Source organism: Oncorhynchus mykiss, chromosome 30, assembly GCF_057628025.1.
Source record: "Oncorhynchus mykiss isolate SJ-2025 chromosome 30, ASM5762802v1, whole genome shotgun sequence".
NCBI lineage: Eukaryota > Metazoa > Chordata > Actinopteri > Salmoniformes > Salmonidae > Oncorhynchus > Oncorhynchus mykiss.
In genome coordinates, this window is record NC_143051.1 from 780,766 (window position 1) to 800,273 (window position 19,508).

Consider the following 19,508-nt stretch of genomic DNA (forward strand, 5'->3'; position numbering starts at 1 on the left):
AGTTAACCAAGGCATCGTTAGACCGTATAAGATTGTTGATAAGTTAACCAAGGCATCGTTAGCCCATATCAGATCATTGATAAGTTAACCAAGGCATCATTAGACCATATCAGATCATTGATAAGTTAACCAAGGCATCGTTAGAACATATCAGATAATTGATAAGTTAACAAAGGCATCGTTAGACAATATCAGATCATTGATAAGTTAAACAAGGCACCGTTAGACCATATCAGATTGTTGATAAGTTAACAAAGGCATCGTTAGACCGATAATGTATCAGATCTTTCATAAGTTAACCAAGGCACCGTTAGACCATATCAGATTGTTGATAAGTTAACCAAGGCATCGTTACACCGATAATGTATCAGATCTGTCATAAGTTAACCAAGGCATCGTTAGACCATATCAGATTGTTGATAAGTTAACCAAGGCATCGTTAGACCATATCAGATCATTGATAAGTTAACCAAGGCATTGTTATACCATATCAGATTGTTGATAAGTTAACCAAGGCATCGTTAGACATATCAGATCATTGATAAGTTAACCAAGGCATCGTTAGACCATATCAGATTGTTGATAAGTTAACCAAGGCATCGTTAGACCGTATAAGATTGTTGATAAGTTAACCAAGGCATCGTTAGACATATCAGATCATTGATAAGTTAACTAAGGCACCGTTAGACAATATAAGTTTGTTGAAAAGTTAAATAAGTCAACGTTAGAACATATCAGATCATTGATAAGTTAACCAAGGCATTGTTAGACCATATCAGATCATTGATAAGTTAACCAAGGCATCGTTAGACCGATAATGTATCAGATCTTTCATAAGTTAACCAAGGCACCGTTAGACCATATTAGAATGTTGATAAGTTAACCAAGGCATCGTTAGACCATATCAGATCATTGATAAGTTAACCAAGGCATAGTTAGACCATATCAGTTTGTTGTTTAGTTAACCAGGGCATCGTTAGACCATATCAGATTATTAATAAGTTAAAGAAGGCATCGTCAGACCGTATCAGATTGTTGATAAGTTAACCAAGGCATTGTTAGCCCGATAATGTATCCGATCTTTCATAAGTTAACCAAGGCACCGTTAGACCATATCAGATTGTTGATAAGTTAACCAAGGCATCGTTAGACCATATCAGATCATTGATAAGCTAACCAAGGCATTGTTAGACCATATCAGATCATTGATAAGTTAACCAAGGCATCGTTAGAACGATAATGTATCAGATCTTTCAAAGTTAACCAAGGCACTGTTAGACCATATCAGATTGTTGATAAGTTAAACAAGGCATCGTTAGACAATATCAGATCATTGATAAGTTAAACAAGGCACTGTTAGACCATATCAGATTGTTGATAAGTTAACCAAGGCATTGTTTGACGATATCAGATCATTGATAAGTTAACCAAGGCATCGTTAGACCATATCAGATTGTTGATAAGTTAACCAAGGCATTGTTAGACCATATCAGATCATTGATAAGTTAACCAAGGCATCGTTAGACCATATCAGATTGTTGCTAAGTTAACCAAGGCATCGTTAGCCCATATCAGATCATTGATAAGTTAACCAAGGCATCATTAGACCATATCAGATCATTGATAACTTAACCAAGGCATTGTTAGACCATATCAGATCATTGATAAGTTAACCAAGGCATCGTTAGAACATATCAGATAATTGATAAGTTAACAAAGGCATCGTTAGACAATATCAGATCATTGATAAGTTAAACAAGGCACCGTTAGACCATATCAGATTGTTGATAAGTTAACCAAGGCATCGTTAGACCATATCAGATCATTGATAAGTTAACAAAGGCATCGTTAGACTGATAATGTATCAGATCTTTCATAAGTTAACCAAGGCACCGTTAGACCATATCAGATTGTTGATAAGTTAACCAAGGCATCGTTACACCGATAATGTATCAGATCTGTCATAAGTTAACCAAGGCATCGTTAGACCATATCAGATTGTTGATAAGTTAACCAAGGCATCGTTAGACCATATCAGATCATTGATAAGTTAACCAAGGCATTGTTATACCATATCAGATTGTTGATAAGTTAACCAAGGCATCGTTAGACATATCAGATCATTGATAAGTTAACCAAGGCATCGTTAGACCATATCAGATTGTCGATAAGTTAACCAAGGCATCGTTAGTCATATCAGATCATTGATAAGTTAACCAAGGCATCGTTAGACCATATCAGATCGTTGATAAGTTAACCAAGGCATCCTTAGACCATATCAGATCATTGATAAGTTAACCAAGGCATCGATAGACCATATCAGATCATTGATAATTTAAACAAGGCATCGTTAGACCATATCAGATAATTGATAAGTTAACACAGGCAGCGTTAGACCATATCAGATCATTGATAAGTTAACCAAGGCATCGTTAGACCATATCAGATCATTGATAAGTTAACCAAGGCATCGTTAGACCGATAATGTATCAGATCTTTTATAAGTTAACCAAGGCACCGTTAGACCATATCAGATTGTTGATAAGTTAACCAAGGCATTGTTAGACCATATTAGATTGTTGATAAGTTAACCAAGGCATCATTAGACCGTATCAGATCATTGATAAGTCAACCAAGGCATTGTTAGACCATATCAGATTGTTGATAAGTTAACCAAGGCATCGTTAGACCATATCAGATCATTGATAAGTTAACCAAGGCATCGTTAGACCGATAATGTATCAGATCTTTCATAAGTTAACCAAGGCACCGTTAGACCATATCAGATCATTGATAAGTCAACCAAGGCATTGTTAGACCATATCAGATTGTTGATAAGTTAACCAAGGCAACGTTAGACCATATCAGATCATTGATAAGTTAACCAAGGCATCGTTAGACCATATCAGATTGTTGCTAAGTTAACCAAGGCATCGTTAGCCCATATCAGATCATTGATAAGTTAACCAAGGCATCATTAGACCATATCAGATCATTGATAACTTAACCAAGGCATCGTTAGACCATATCAGATTGTTGATAAGTTAACCAAGGCATCGTTAGACCGTATAAGATTGTTGATAAGTTAACCAAGGCATCGTTAGCCCATATCAGATCATTGATAAGTTAACCAAGGCATCATTAGACCATATCAGATCATTGATAAGTTAACCAAGGCATCGTTAGAACATATCAGATAATTGATAAGTTAACAAAGGCATCGTTAGACAATATCAGATCATTGATAAGTTAAACAAGGCACCGTTAGACCATATCAGATTGTTGATAAGTTAACAAAGGCATCGTTAGACCGATAATGTATCAGATCTTTCATAAGTTAACCAAGGCACCGTTAGACCATATCAGATTGTTGATAAGTTAACCAAGGCATCGTTACACCGATAATGTATCAGATCTGTCATAAGTTAACCAAGGCATCGTTAGACCATATCAGATTGTTGATAAGTTAACCAAGGCATCGTTAGACCATATCAGATCATTGATAAGTTAACCAAGGCATTGTTATACCATATCAGATTGTTGATAAGTTAACCAAGGCATCGTTAGACATATCAGATCATTGATAAGTTAACCAAGGCATCGTTAGACCATATCAGATTGTTGATAAGTTAACCAAGGCATCGTTAGACCGTATAAGATTGTTGATAAGTTAACCAAGGCATCGTTAGACATATCAGATCATTGATAAGTTAACTAAGGCACCGTTAGACAATATAAGTTTGTTGAAAAGTTAAATAAGTCAACGTTAGAACATATCAGATCATTGATAAGTTAACCAAGGCATTGTTAGACCATATCAGATCATTGATAAGTTAACCAAGGCATCGTTAGACCGATAATGTATCAGATCTTTCATAAGTTAACCAAGGCACCGTTAGACCATATTAGAATGTTGATAAGTTAACCAAGGCATCGTTAGACCATATCAGATCATTGATAAGTTAACCAAGGCATAGTTAGACCATATCAGTTTGTTGTTTAGTTAACCAGGGCATCGTTAGACCATATCAGATTATTAATAAGTTAAAGAAGGCATCGTCAGACCGTATCAGATTGTTGATAAGTTAACCAAGGCATTGTTAGCCCGATAATGTATCCGATCTTTCATAAGTTAACCAAGGCACCGTTAGACCATATCAGATTGTTGATAAGTTAACCAAGGCATCGTTAGACCATATCAGATCATTGATAAGCTAACCAAGGCATTGTTAGACCATATCAGATCATTGATAAGTTAACCAAGGCATCGTTAGAACGATAATGTATCAGATCTTTCAAAGTTAACCAAGGCACTGTTAGACCATATCAGATTGTTGATAAGTTAAACAAGGCACTGTTAGACCATATCAGATTGTTGATAAGTTAACCAAGGCATTGTTAGACAATATCAGATCATTGATAAGTTAAACAAGGCACTGTTAGACCATATCAGATTGTTGATAAGTTAACCAAGGCATTGTTTGACGATATCAGATCATTGATAAGTTAACCAAGGCATCGTTAGACCATATCAGATTGTTGATAAGTTAACCAAGGCATTGTTAGACCATATCAGATCATTGATAAGTTAACCAAGGCATCGTTAGACCATATCAGATTGTTGCTAAGTTAACCAAGGCATCGTTAGCCCATATCAGATCATTGATAAGTTAACCAAGGCATCATTAGACCATATCAGATCATTGATAACTTAACCAAGGCATCGTTAGACCATATCAGATCATTGATAAGTTAACCAAGGCATCGTTAGAACATATCAGATAATTGATAAGTTAACAAAGGCATCGTTAGACAATATCAGATCATTGATAAGTTAAACAAGGCACCGTTAGACCATATCAGATTGTTGATAAGTTAACCAAGGCATCGTTAGACCATATCAGATCATTGATAAGTTAACAAAGGCATCGTTAGACCGATAATGTATCAGATCTTTCATAAGTTAACCAAGGCACCGTTAGACCATATCAGATTGTTGATAAGTTAACCAAGGCATCGTTACACCGATAATGTATCAGATCTGTCATAAGTTAACCAAGGCATCGTTAGACCATATCAGATTGTTGATAAGTTAACCAAGGCATCGTTAGACCATATCAGATCATTGATAAGTTAACCAAGGCATTGTTATACCATATCAGATTGTTGATAAGTTAACCAAGGCATCGTTAGACATATCAGATCATTGATAAGTTAACCAAGGCATCGTTAGACCATATCAGATTGTTGATAAGTTAACCAAGGCATCGTTAGTCATATCAGATCATTGATAAGTTAACCAAGGCATCGTTAGACCATATCAGATCGTTGATAAGTTAACCAAGGCATCCTTAGACCATATCAGATCATTGATAAGTTAACCAAGGCATCGATAGACCATATCAGATCATTGATAATTTAAACAAGGCATCGTTAGACCATATCAGATAATTGATAAGTTAACACAGGCAGCGTTAGACCATATCAGATCATTGATAAGTTAACCAAGGCATCGTTAGACCATATCAGATCATTGATAAGTTAACCAAGGCATCGTTAGACCGATAATGTATCAGATCTTTCATAAGTTAACCAAGGCACCGTTAGACCATATCAGATTGTTGATAAGTTAACCAAGGCATTGTTAGACCATATTAGATTGTTGATAAGTTAACCAAGGCATCATTAGACCGTATCACATCATTGATAAGTCAACCAAGGCATTGTTAGACCATATCAGATTGTTGATAAGTTAACCAAGGCATCGTTAGACCGATAATGTATCAGATCTTTCATAAGTTAACCAAGGCACCGTTAGACCATATCAGATCATTGATAAGTCAACCAAGGCATCGTTAGACCATATCAGATCGTTGATAAGTTAACCAAGGCATCCTTAGACCATATCAGATCATTGATAAGTTAACCAAGGCATCGATAGACCATATCAGATCATTGATAATTTAAACAAGGCATCGTTAGACCATATCAGATAATTGATAAGTTAACACAGGCAGCGTTAGACCATATCAGATCATTGATAAGTTAACCAAGGCATCGTTAGACCATATCAGATCATTGATAAGTTAACCAAGGCATCGTTAGACCGATAATGTATCAGATCTTTTATAAGTTAACCAAGGCACCGTTAGACCATATCAGATTGTTGATAAGTTAACCAAGGCATTGTTAGACCATATTAGATTGTTGATAAGTTAACCAAGGCATCATTAGACCGTATCAGATCATTGATAAGTCAACCAAGGCATTGTTAGACCATATCAGATTGTTGATAAGTTAACCAAGGCATCGTTAGACCATATCAGATCATTGATAAGTTAACCAAGGCATCGTTAGACCGATAATGTATCAGATCTTTCATAAGTTAACCAAGGCACCGTTAGACCATATCAGATCATTGATAAGTCAACCAAGGCATTGTTAGACCATATCAGATTGTTGATAAGTTAACCAAGGCAACGTTAGACCATATCAGATCATTGATAAGTTAACCAAGGCATCGTTAGACCATATCAGATTGTTGCTAAGTTAACCAAGGCATCGTTAGCCCATATCAGATCATTGATAAGTTAACCAAGGCATCATTAGACCATATCAGATCATTGATAACTTAACCAAGGCATCGTTAGACCATATCAGATTGTTGATAAGTTAACCAAGGCATCGTTAGACCGTATAAGATTGTTGATAAGTTAACCAAGGCATCGTTAGCCCATATCAGATCATTGATAAGTTAACCAAGGCATCATTAGACCATATCAGATCATTGATAAGTTAACCAAGGCATCGTTAGAACATATCAGATAATTGATAAGTTAACAAAGGCATCGTTAGACAATATCAGATCATTGATAAGTTAAACAAGGCACCGTTAGACCATATCAGATTGTTGATAAGTTAACAAAGGCATCGTTAGACCGATAATGTATCAGATCTTTCATAAGTTAACCAAGGCACCGTTAGACCATATCAGATTGTTGATAAGTTAACCAAGGCATCGTTACACCGATAATGTATCAGATCTGTCATAAGTTAACCAAGGCATCGTTAGACCATATCAGATTGTTGATAAGTTAACCAAGGCATCGTTAGACCATATCAGATCATTGATAAGTTAACCAAGGCATTGTTATACCATATCAGATTGTTGATAAGTTAACCAAGGCATCGTTAGACATATCAGATCATTGATAAGTTAACCAAGGCATCGTTAGACCATATCAGATTGTTGATAAGTTAACCAAGGCATCGTTAGACCGTATAAGATTGTTGATAAGTTAACCAAGGCATCGTTAGACATATCAGATCATTGATAAGTTAACTAAGGCACCGTTAGACAATATAAGTTTGTTGAAAAGTTAAATAAGTCAACGTTAGAACATATCAGATCATTGATAAGTTAACCAAGGCATTGTTAGACCATATCAGATCATTGATAAGTTAACCAAGGCATCGTTAGACCGATAATGTATCAGATCTTTCATAAGTTAACCAAGGCACCGTTAGACCATATTAGAATGTTGATAAGTTAACCAAGGCATCGTTAGACCATATCAGATCATTGATAAGTTAACCAAGGCATAGTTAGACCATATCAGTTTGTTGTTTAGTTAACCAGGGCATCGTTAGACCATATCAGATTATTAATAAGTTAAAGAAGGCATCGTCAGACCGTATCAGATTGTTGATAAGTTAACCAAGGCATTGTTAGCCCGATAATGTATCCGATCTTTCATAAGTTAACCAAGGCACCGTTAGACCATATCAGATTGTTGATAAGTTAACCAAGGCATCGTTAGACCATATCAGATCATTGATAAGCTAACCAAGGCATTGTTAGACCATATCAGATCATTGATAAGTTAACCAAGGCATCGTTAGAACGATAATGTATCAGATCTTTCAAAGTTAACCAAGGCACTGTTAGACCATATCAGATTGTTGATAAGTTAAACAAGGCACTGTTAGACCATATCAGATTGTTGATAAGTTAACCAAGGCATTGTTAGACAATATCAGATCATTGATAAGTTAAACAAGGCACTGTTAGACCATATCAGATTGTTGATAAGTTAACCAAGACATTGTTTGACGATATCAGATCATTGATAAGTTAACCAAGGCATCGTTAGACCATATCAGATTGTTGATAAGTTAACCAAGGCATCATTAGACCATATCAGATCATTGATAACTTAACCAAGGCATCGTTAGACCATATCAGATCATTGATAAGTTAACCAAGGCATCGTTAGAACATATCAGATAATTGATAAGTTAACAAAGGCATCGTTAGACAATATCAGATCATTGATAAGTTAAACAAGGCACCGTTAGACCATATCAGATTGTTGATAAGTTAACCAAGGCATCGTTAGACCATATCAGATCATTGATAAGTTAACAAAGGCATCGTTAGACCGATAATGTATCAGATCTTTCATAAGTTAACCAAGGCACCGTTAGACCATATCAGATTGTTGATAAGTTAACCAAGGCATCGTTACACCGATAATGTATCAGATCTGTCATAAGTTAACCAAGGCATCGTTAGACCATATCAGATTGTTGATAAGTTAACCAAGGCATCGTTAGACCATATCAGATCATTGATAAGTTAACCAAGGCATTGTTATACCATATCAGATTGTTGATAAGTTAACCAAGGCATCGTTAGACATATCAGATCATTGATAAGTTAACCAAGGCATCGTTAGACCATATCAGATTGTTGATAAGTTAACCAAGGCATCGTTAGTCATATCAGATCATTGATAAGTTAACCAAGGCATCGTTAGACCATATCAGATCGTTGATAAGTTAACCAAGGCATCCTTAGACCATATCAGATCATTGATAAGTTAACCAAGGCATCGATAGACCATATCAGATCATTGATAATTTAAACAAGGCATCGTTAGACCATATCAGATAATTGATAAGTTAACACAGGCAGCGTTAGACCATATCAGATCATTGATAAGTTAACCAAGGCATCGTTAGACCATATCAGATCATTGATAAGTTAACCAAGGCATCGTTAGACCGATAATGTATCAGATCTTTCATAAGTTAACCAAGGCACCGTTAGACCATATCAGATTGTTGATAAGTTAACCAAGGCATTGTTAGACCATATTAGATTGTTGATAAGTTAACCAAGGCATCATTAGACCGTATCACATCATTGATAAGTCAACCAAGGCATTGTTAGACCATATCAGATTGTTGATAAGTTAACCAAGGCATCGTTAGACCGATAATGTATCAGATCTTTCATAAGTTAACCAAGGCACCGTTAGACCATATCAGATCATTGATAAGTCAACCAAGGCATTGTTAGACCATATCAGATTGTTGATAAGTTAACCAAGGCAACGTTAGACCATATCAGATCATTGATAAGTTAACCAAGGCATCGTTAGACCATATCAGATTGTTGATAAGTTAACCAAGGCACCGTTAGACGGATTATGTATCAGATCTTTCATAAGTTAACCAAGGCATCGTTAGACCGTATCAGATCATTGATAAGTTAACCAAGTCATCATTAGACCATATCAGATCATTGATAAGTTAACCAAGGCATCGTTAGACCATATCAGATCATTGATAAGTTAACCAAGGCATCGTTAGACCATATTAGATTGTTGATAAGTTAAGCAAGGCATCGTTAGACCGTATCAGATCATTGATAAGTTAACCAAGGCATCTTTAGACCATATCAGATTGTTGATAAGTTAACCAAGGCATTGTTAGACAATATTAGATTGTTGATAAGTTAACCAAGGCATCATTAGACCGTATCAGATCATTGATAAGTTAACCAAGGCATTGTTAGACCATATAAGATCATTGATAAGTTAACAAAGGCATCGTTAGACCGATAATGTATCAGATCTTTCATAAGTTAACCAAGGCACCGTTAGACCATATCAGATTGTTGATAAGTTAACCAAGGCATCGTTAGACCATATCAGATTGTTGATAAGTTAACCAAGGCATCGTTAGACCGTATAAGATCATTGATAAGTTAACCAAGGCATCGTTAGACCGTATCAGATCATTGATAAGTTAACCAAGGCATCGTTAGTCCATATTAGATTGTTGATAAGTTAACCAAGGCATCATTAGACCGTATCAGATCATTGATAAGTTAACCAAGGCATAGTTAGACCATATCAGATTGTTGATAAGTTAACCAAGGCATCGTTAGACCATATTAGATTGTTGATAAGTTAACCAAGGCATCGTTAGACCGATAATGTATCAGATCTTTCATAAGTTAACCTTGTCACCATTAGACCATATCAGATCATTGATAAGTTAACCAAGGCATTGTTAGACCGTATCAGATCGTTGATAAGTTAACCAAGGCATCGTTAGACCATATCAGATCATTAATAAGTTAACCAAGGCATCGTTAGACCATATCAGATCATTGATAATTTAACCAAGGCATCGTTAGACCATATCAGATCATTGATAAGTTAACCAAGGCATCGTTAGAACATATCAGATAATTGATAAGTTAACTAAGGCATCGTTAGACCATATCAGATCATTGATAAGTTAACCAAGGCATCGTTAGACCATATCAGATTGTTGATAAGTTAACCAAGGCATCGTTAGACCATATAAGATCATTGATAAGTTAACAAAGGCATCGTTAGACCGATAATGTATCAGATCTTTCATAAGTTAACCAAGGCATCGTTAGACCATATCAGATTGTTGATAAGGTAACCAAGGCATCGTTAGACCATATCCGATTGTTGATATGGTAACCAAGGCATCGTTAGACCATATCAGAGTGTTGATATGTTAACCAAGGCATCGTTAGACCATATCAGATCATTGATAATTTAACCAAGGCATTTTTAGACCATATCAGATCATTGATAAGTTAACCAAGGCATCGTTAGACCATGTCAGATCATTGATAAGTTAACCAAGGCATCGTTATACCATTTCAGATCATTTAAAAGTTAACCAAGGCATCGTTAGACCGTATCAGATTGTTGATAAGTTAACCAAGGCATCGTTAGACTAAATCAGATCATTGATAAGTTAACCAAGGCAGTTAGACCATATCAGATCATTGATAAGTTAACCAAGGCATCGTTAGAACATATCAGATCATTGATAAGTTAACCAAGGCATCGTTAGACCGTATCAGATTGTTGATAAGTTAAACAAGGCATCGTTAGACTAAATCAGATAATTGATAAGTTAACCAAGGCATCATTAGACCATATCAGAGCATTGATAAGTTAACCAAGGCATCGTTAGACCATATCAGATTGTTAATAAGTTATCCAAGGCATCGTTAGACCGCATCAGATTGTTGATAAGGTACCCAAGGCATCGTTAGACCATATCAGATCACTGATAAGTTAACCAAGGCATCGTTAGACCATATCAGATTGTTAATAAGTTAACCAAGGCATCGTTAGACCATATCAGATCATTGATAAGTTAACCAAGGCATCGTTAGACCGTATCAGATCATTGATAAGTTAACCAAGGCATCTTTAGACCATATCAGATTGTTGATAAGTTAACCAAGGCATTGTTAGACAATATTAGATTGTTGATAAGTTAACCAAGGCATCATTAGACCGTATCAGATCATTGATAAGTTAACCAAGGCATTGTTAGACCTAATAAGATCATTGATAAGTTAACAAAGGCATCGTTAGACCGATAATGTATCAGATCTTTCATAAGTTAACCAAGGCACCGTTAGACCATATCAGATTGTTGATAAGTTAACCAAGGCATCGTTAGACCATATCAGATTGTTGATAAGTTAACCAAGGCATCGTTAGACCGTATAAGATCATTGATAAGTTAACCAAGGCATCGTTAGACCGTATCAGATCATTGATAAGTTAACCAAGGCATCGTTAGACCATATTAGATTGTTAATAAGTTAACCAAGGCATCATTAGACCGTATCAGATCATTGATAAGTTAACCAAGGCATAGTTAGACCATATCAGATTGTTGATAAGTTAACCAAGGCATCGTTAGACCATATTAGATTGTTGATAAGTTAACCAAGGCATCGTTAGACCGATAATGTATCAGATCGTTGATAAGTTAACCTTGTCACCATTAGACCATATCAGATCATTGATAAGTTAACCAAGGCATTGTTAGACCGTATCAGATCGTTGATAAGTTAACCAAGGCATCGTTAGACCATATCAGATCATTGATAAGTTAACCAAGGCATCGTTAGACCATATCAGATCATTGATAATTTAACCAAGGCATCGTTAGACCATATCAGATCATTGATAAGTTAACCAAGGCATCGTTAGAACATATCAGATAATTGATAAGTTAACTAAGGCATCGTTAGACCATATCAGATCATTGATAAGTTAACCAAGGCATTGTTAGACCAAATCAGATTGTTGATAAGTTAACCAAGGCATCGTTAGACCATATAAGATCATTGATAAGTTAACAAAGGCATCGTTAGACCGATAATGTATCAGATCTTTCATAAGTTAACCAAGGCACCGTTAGACCATATCAGATTGTTGATAAGGTAACCAAGGCATCGTTAGACCATATCCGATTGTTGATATGGTAACCAAGGCATCGTTAGACCATATCAGAGCGTTGATATGTTAACCAAGGCATCGTTAGACCATATCAGATCATTGATAATTTAACCAAGGCATTTTTAGACCATATCAGATCATTGATAAGTTAACCAAGGCATCGGTAGACCATGTCAGATCATTGATAAGTTAACCAAGGCATCGTTATACCATTTCAGATCATTTAAAAGTTAACCAAGGCATCGTTAGACCGTATCAGATTGTTGATAAGTTAACCAAGGCATCGTTAGACTAAATCAGATCATTGATAAGTTAACCAAGGCAGTTAGACCATATCAGATCATTGATAAGTTAACCAAGGCATCGTTAGAACATATCAGAGCATTGATAAGTTAACCAAGGCATCGTTAGACCATATCAGATTGTTAATAAGTTATCCAAGGCATCGTTAGACCGCATCAGATTGTTGATAAGGTACCCAAGGCATCGTTAGACCATATCAGATCATTGATAAGTTAACCAAGGCATCGTTAGACCATATCAGATTGTTAATAAGTTAACCAAGGCATCGTTAGACCATATCAGATCATTGATAAGTTAACCAAGGCATTGTTAGACCATATCAGATCATTGATAAGTTAACCAAGGCATCGTTAGACCATATCAGATCATTGATAATTTATCCAAGGCATCGTTAGACCATATCAGATCATTGATAAGTTAACCAAGGCATCGTTAGACCATATCAGATCATTGATAAGTTAACCAAGGCATCGTTAGACTGTATCAGATTGTTGATAAGTTAACCAAGGCATCGTTAGACCATATCAGATAATTGATAGGTTAACCAAGGCATCGTTAGACCATATCAGATCATTGATAAGTTAACCAAGGCATCGTTAGACCATATCAGATCATTGATAAGTTAACCAAGGCATCGTTAGACCATATCAGATCATTGATAAGTTAACAAAGGCATCGTTAGACCTTTTCAGATCATTGATAAGTTAACCAAGGCATCGTTAAACCGTATCAGATCATTGATAAGTTAACCAAGGCATTGTTAGACCATATCAGATCATTGATAAGTTAACCAAGGCATCGTTAGACCATATCAGATCATTGATAAGTTAACCAAGGCATCGTTAGACCTTTTCAGATCATTGATAAGTTAACCAAGGCATCGTTAGACCGTATCAGATCATTGATAAGTTAACCAAGGCATTGTTAGACCATATCAGATCATTGATAAGTTAACCAAGGCATCGTTAGACCATGTCAGATTGTTGATAAGTTAACCAAGGCATCGTAAGACCCATAATGTATCAGCAAAGGTCTGATGCGACAGATGAAGGAAGTTGTGACATATTCTAACCTACAGATTCCAATGGACACTGAAAGATAAGGCCGTTTTAGCTAGCATTCTGGTTAAACACAGTCTAAGCCAGACATTGATTCTACAGTACCATTCATGTTAGATTTAGCAGACCCTTGACAGACTGCAGCCTAACACATTACGTTATTCTGTAGGCTAATGTTGGTTGTTGAAAATATATTTAAATTGTTTTTTTTTAAGGTTCACATGATTAGCTTTCCTAATCCTGTCCAAAATCGCAACCTATTCCCTAAAAAGTGCACTATAAGCATATAGGGTGCCATTTGGGAGACACTCCCGATGTGCCTGTGTATCTGACCTGTCCAGCCCTCTGCAGGTTTCCAAAGTGGACATCAGGGATGAAGAGTACAGGCTGGGCCTCCAGGTCAGTCATGGTCTTGAAGTAGGTGGTGTCAGGCTTCTTAGGGAGAGTTATCACCCCTAGTCCTCCATCCTTCCCTGGAACACACAACAGTAGTGAGATCACATGGATTTCCATCAAAGGAAATATAGACCTGTGTTGTGTAAGCAGACACATACAAGGACATCTCCAGCCCAATCCCTCAGCATTTTACAAAAACAGTGGAGGGGTGGCCACTTTCTTATTGTTTTAAGTGCAGATTGCCACTTTAAATCACTTCAAAACAAGACAAATGCAACACTGTTTCTTCACCTATGATGTCTTGGTATAATTTTAGCCTGAAACGTTAGGATGTATATGTTAGGATGTATACCACCAAGTGCAGGGAAAAGTGTAAGTAAAAGTACAGGCAACAATACAGGTACAAGTGCAGGTAACAATACAGGAACAGTACAGGTAACAATACAGGTAACAATACAGGTAACAGTGCAGGTAACAATACAGGAACAGTACAGGTAACAATACAGGTACCAATACAGGTAACAATACAGGTAACAATACAGTTAACCATACAGGTAACAATACAGGTAACAATAGAGGTAACAGTACAGGTAACAGTACAGGTAACAGTGTAGGTAACAGTACAGGTAACAGTACAGGTAACAGTGAAGTTAAAGTTGTAGGTAACAGTACAGGTAACAGTGTAGGTAAAGTTGTAGGTAACAGTACAGGTAATAGGGTAGGTAAAGTTGTAGGTAACAGTACAGGTAACAGTACCGGTAACAGTACAGGTAACAGTACAGGTAACAGTACCAGTAACAGTACAGGTAACAGTGAAGTTAAAGTTGTAGGTAACAGTACAGGTAACACTGTGGGTAACAGTGTAGGATACAGTACAGGTAACAGAACAGGTAACAGCACAGCTAACAATACAGGTAACAGTACAGGTAACAGTACAGGTAGCAGTGTAGGTAAAGTTGTAGGTAACAGTACAGGTAACAGTGTAGGTAAAGTTGTAGGTAACAGTACAGGTAACAGTGTAGGTAACAGTACAGGTAACAGTACAGGTAACAGTGTAGGTAACAGTACAGGTAACAGTACAGGTAACAGTGTAGGTAAAGTTGTAGGTAACAGTACAGGTAATAGGGTAGGTAAAGTTGTAGGTAACAGTACAGGTAACAGTACCGGTAACAGTACAGGTAACAGTACAGGTAACAGTACAGGTAACAATACAGGTAACAATACAGGTAACAGTACAGGTAATAGTGTAGGTTAAGTTGTAGGTAACAGTACAGGTAACACTGTGGGTAACAGTACAGGTAACAGAACAGGTAACAGCACAGCTAACAATACAGGTAACAGTACAGTTAACAGTACAGGTAACAGTACAGGTAGCAGTGTAGGTAAAGTTGTAGGTAACAGTACAGGTAACAGTGTAGGTAAAGTTGTAGGTAACAGTACATGTAATAGTGTAGGTAACAGTACGGGTAACAGTGTGGGTACTAGTACAGGTAACAGTACAGGTAAAAGTACAGGTAACAATACAGGTAACAATGTAGGTAACCGTACAGGTAACAATACAGGTAACAAAACAGGTAAAAGTGTAGGTAAAGTTTTAGGTACCAGTGTAGGTAACAGTACAGGTAACAGTGTAGGTAACAATACAGGTAACAGTACATATAACAGTGTAGGTAACAGTACCGGTTAACAGTGTAGGCAACTTTACAGGTAACAGTGTAGGTAACAGTACAGGTAAGAGTGTAGGTAACAATACAGGTAACAGTGTAGGTAACAATACAGGTAACAGTATATATAACAGTGTAGGTAACAGTACAGGTAACAGTACAGGTAACAGTGTAGGTAACAGTACAGGTAACAGTGTAGGTAACAATACAGGTAACAGTGTAAGTAAAGTTGTAGGTAACAGTACAGGTAACAGTACAGGTAACAGTGTAGGTAACAGTGCAGGTAACAGTGTAGGTAACAGTACAGGTAACAGCGTAGGTAACAATACAGGTAACAGTACATATAACAGTGTAGGTAACAGTACAGGTAACAGTGTAGGTAACAGTACAGGTAACAGTGTAGGTAAAGTTGTAGGTAACAGTACAGGTAATAGGGTAGGTAAAGTTGTAGGTCACAGTACAGGTAACAGTATAGGTAACAGTATAGGTAACAGTACATGTAACAGTACAGGTAACAATACAGGTAATAGTACAGGTAACAATACAGGTAACAGTACAGGTAACAATACAGGTAACAATAAAGGTAACAATACAGTTAACAGTACAGGTAACAATACAGGTAACAGTGTAGGTAAAAATACAGGTAACAGTACATATAACGGTGTAGGTAACAGTACAGGTAACAATGTAGGTAACAGTGTAGGATACAGTACATGTAACAATACAGGTAACAGTGTAGGTAACAATACAGGTAACAGTGTAGGCAACTTTACAGGTAATAGTGTAGGTAACAGTACGGGTAACAGTGTGGGTAGTAGTACAGGTAACAGTACAGGTAAAAGTACAGGTAACAATACAGGTAACATTGTAGGTAACCGTACAGGTAACAATACAGGTAACAAAACAGGTAAAAGTGTAGGTAAAGTTTTAGGTACCAGTGTAGGTAACAGTACAGGTAACAGTGTAGGTAACAGTACAGGTAACAGTGTAGGTAAAAGTACAGGTAACAGTACATATAACAGTGTAGGTAACAGTACAGGTAACAGTGTAGGTAACAGTACAGGTAACAGTGTAGGTAACAGTACAGGTAATAGGGTAGGTAAAGTTGTAGGTAACAGTACAGGTAACAGTACCGGTAACAGTACAGGTAACAGTACATGTAACAGTACAGGTAATAGTGTAGGTTAAGTTGTAGGTAACAGTACAGGTAACAGTGTAGGTAATAGTGTAGGATACAGTACAGGTAACAAACAGTACAGGTAACAGTGTAGGTAAAGTTGTCGGTAACAGTAGAGGTAACAGTACAGGTAACAGCACAGGTAACTAACAGTACAGGCAACGGCACAGGTAACAATACAGGTAACAGTACAGGTAACAATACAGGTAACAGTACAGGTAATAGTTTAGGTAAAGTTGTAGGTAACAGTACAGGTAACAGTGTAGGTAACAGTGTAGGTAAAGTTGTAGGTAACAGTACAGGTAACAGTGTAGGTAAAGTTGTAGGTAACCGTACATGTAATAGTGTAGGTAACAGTACGGGTAACAGTGTGGGTAACAGTACAGTTAACAGTACAGGTAACAGTGTAGGTAACAGTGTAGGTAAAGTTGTAGGTAACAGTACAGGTAACAGTGTAGGTAAAGTTGTAGGTAACTGTACAGGTAATAGTATAGGTAAAGTTGTAGGTATAGTTGTAGGCAAAATTGTAGGTAATAGTGTAGGTAAAGTTGTAGGTAACAGTACAGGTAATTTAGTGACTAACCTTTAGTCTTCCTGCGGTTCTGTTTCCTTTCCTCATCTCTGATCTTCCTCTCAGCTCCCTGGAACACACAAACATATTAATGATTGGATGGCTGGATTAATAAATGAATGAGTGGATGGATGAATAAATTAAAATGTAGATGGATGGATGGATTAAAAAATGAATGAGTGGTTGGTTGGATGGATAAATTAATATGTGGATGGATGGATGGAGGGATTAATAAAGAATGAGTGAACGGATGGTTGGATTAACCAATAAATAAATTGACGGATGGATGGATAAAAAAAATGAATGGGTGGACGGATGTATGTATGAATGTATTTATAAATGAATGAGAAGATGTATAAATTAATGAGTGGAAGAATGGATTATTAAATGAATAAGTGATGGAAGGATGTATGGATTGGTAAATGAATGAATGGATGGATAAATTAATAAATGTATTTTTGAATGGATGGATGGTTTAAAAAAATTAATGACTGGATGTATGTGTAACGTTTGTCGTTGGGAGAGAGAGAGGAGGACCAAGGTGCAGCGTGGTAAGTATTCATATTCTCTTTTAATCAAAACGAATACTCAAACAAAAAACAATAAAACACGAGAACGAAACGAAAACAGTCCTGAACGGTGAAATACTAACACAGAACAGAAAATAAACACCCACGCAACACAAGTGGGAAAAGGCTACCTAAGTATGATTCTCAATCAGAGACAACTAACGACACCCGCCTCTGATTGAGAACCATACCAGGCCAAACGCAAACACAACATAGAAAACGGAACATAGACCACCCACACAACTCAAGCCCTGACCATACTAAAACAAAGACATAACAAAATAACTAACCGGTGTAGGCCATCAATCTAAATAAGAATTTGATTTTAACTGACTTGTCTATTTAAATAAAGGTTACATTAAAAAAATTAATGCGTGGATGGATGGATAATTAAATGAATAAGTGGATGGATGGATTAATAAATGAATAAGTGGATGGATGGATTAATAAATGAATAAGTGGATGGATGGATTAATAAATGAATAAGTGGATCGATGGATTAATACATGAATAAGTGGATGGATGGATTAATAAATGAATAAGTGGATGGATGGATTAATAAATGAATAAGTGGATCGATGGAAGGATTAATCATTGAATGTGTGGATGGATGGATTAATACATGAATAAGTGGATGGATGGATTAATACATGAATAAGTGGATGGATGGATTAATAAATGAATAAGTGGAGGATGGATTAATAAATGAATAAGTGGAGGATGGATTAATAAATGATTAAGTGGATGGATGGATTAATAAATTAATAAGTGGATGGATGGATTAATAAATGAATAAGTGGAAGGATGGATTAATAAATGATTAAGTGGATGGATGGATTAATAAATGAATAAGTGGAGGATGGATTAATAAATTAATAAGTGGATGGATGGAGTAATAAATGAATGCGTGGATGGATGGATTAATAAATGAATAAGTGGATGGATGGATTAATAAATGATTAAGTGGATGGATGGATTAATAAATGAATAAGTGGATGGATGGATTAATAAATGAATAAGTGGATGGATGGCTTAATAAATGAATAAGTGGATGGATGGATTAATAAATGAATAAGTGGATCGATGGAAGGATTAATCATTGAATGTGTGGATGGATGGATTAATAAATGAATAAGTGGATGGATGGATTAATAAATGAATAAGTGGATCG

General features: G+C 36.3%; 1 protein-coding gene across 2 annotated transcripts in view; it reads right to left on the bottom strand.

Moving 5' to 3' along the window:
* grhl2b (grainyhead like transcription factor 2b) overlaps nt 1-19,508 on the bottom strand; it is a 116,237-nt gene that overhangs the window by 32,376 nt on the left and 64,353 nt on the right. For both annotated transcript variants that reach the window (XM_090228506.1, XM_090228507.1), the window contains 2 exons: nt 17,781-17,838; nt 14,294-14,433 (listed from right to left, as the gene is read on the bottom strand). In XM_090228506.1, coding sequence (XP_090084632.1) covers nt 14,294-14,433; nt 17,781-17,838 — 198 coding nt within the window. The remainder of the gene's footprint in view (nt 1-14,293; nt 14,434-17,780; nt 17,839-19,508) is intronic.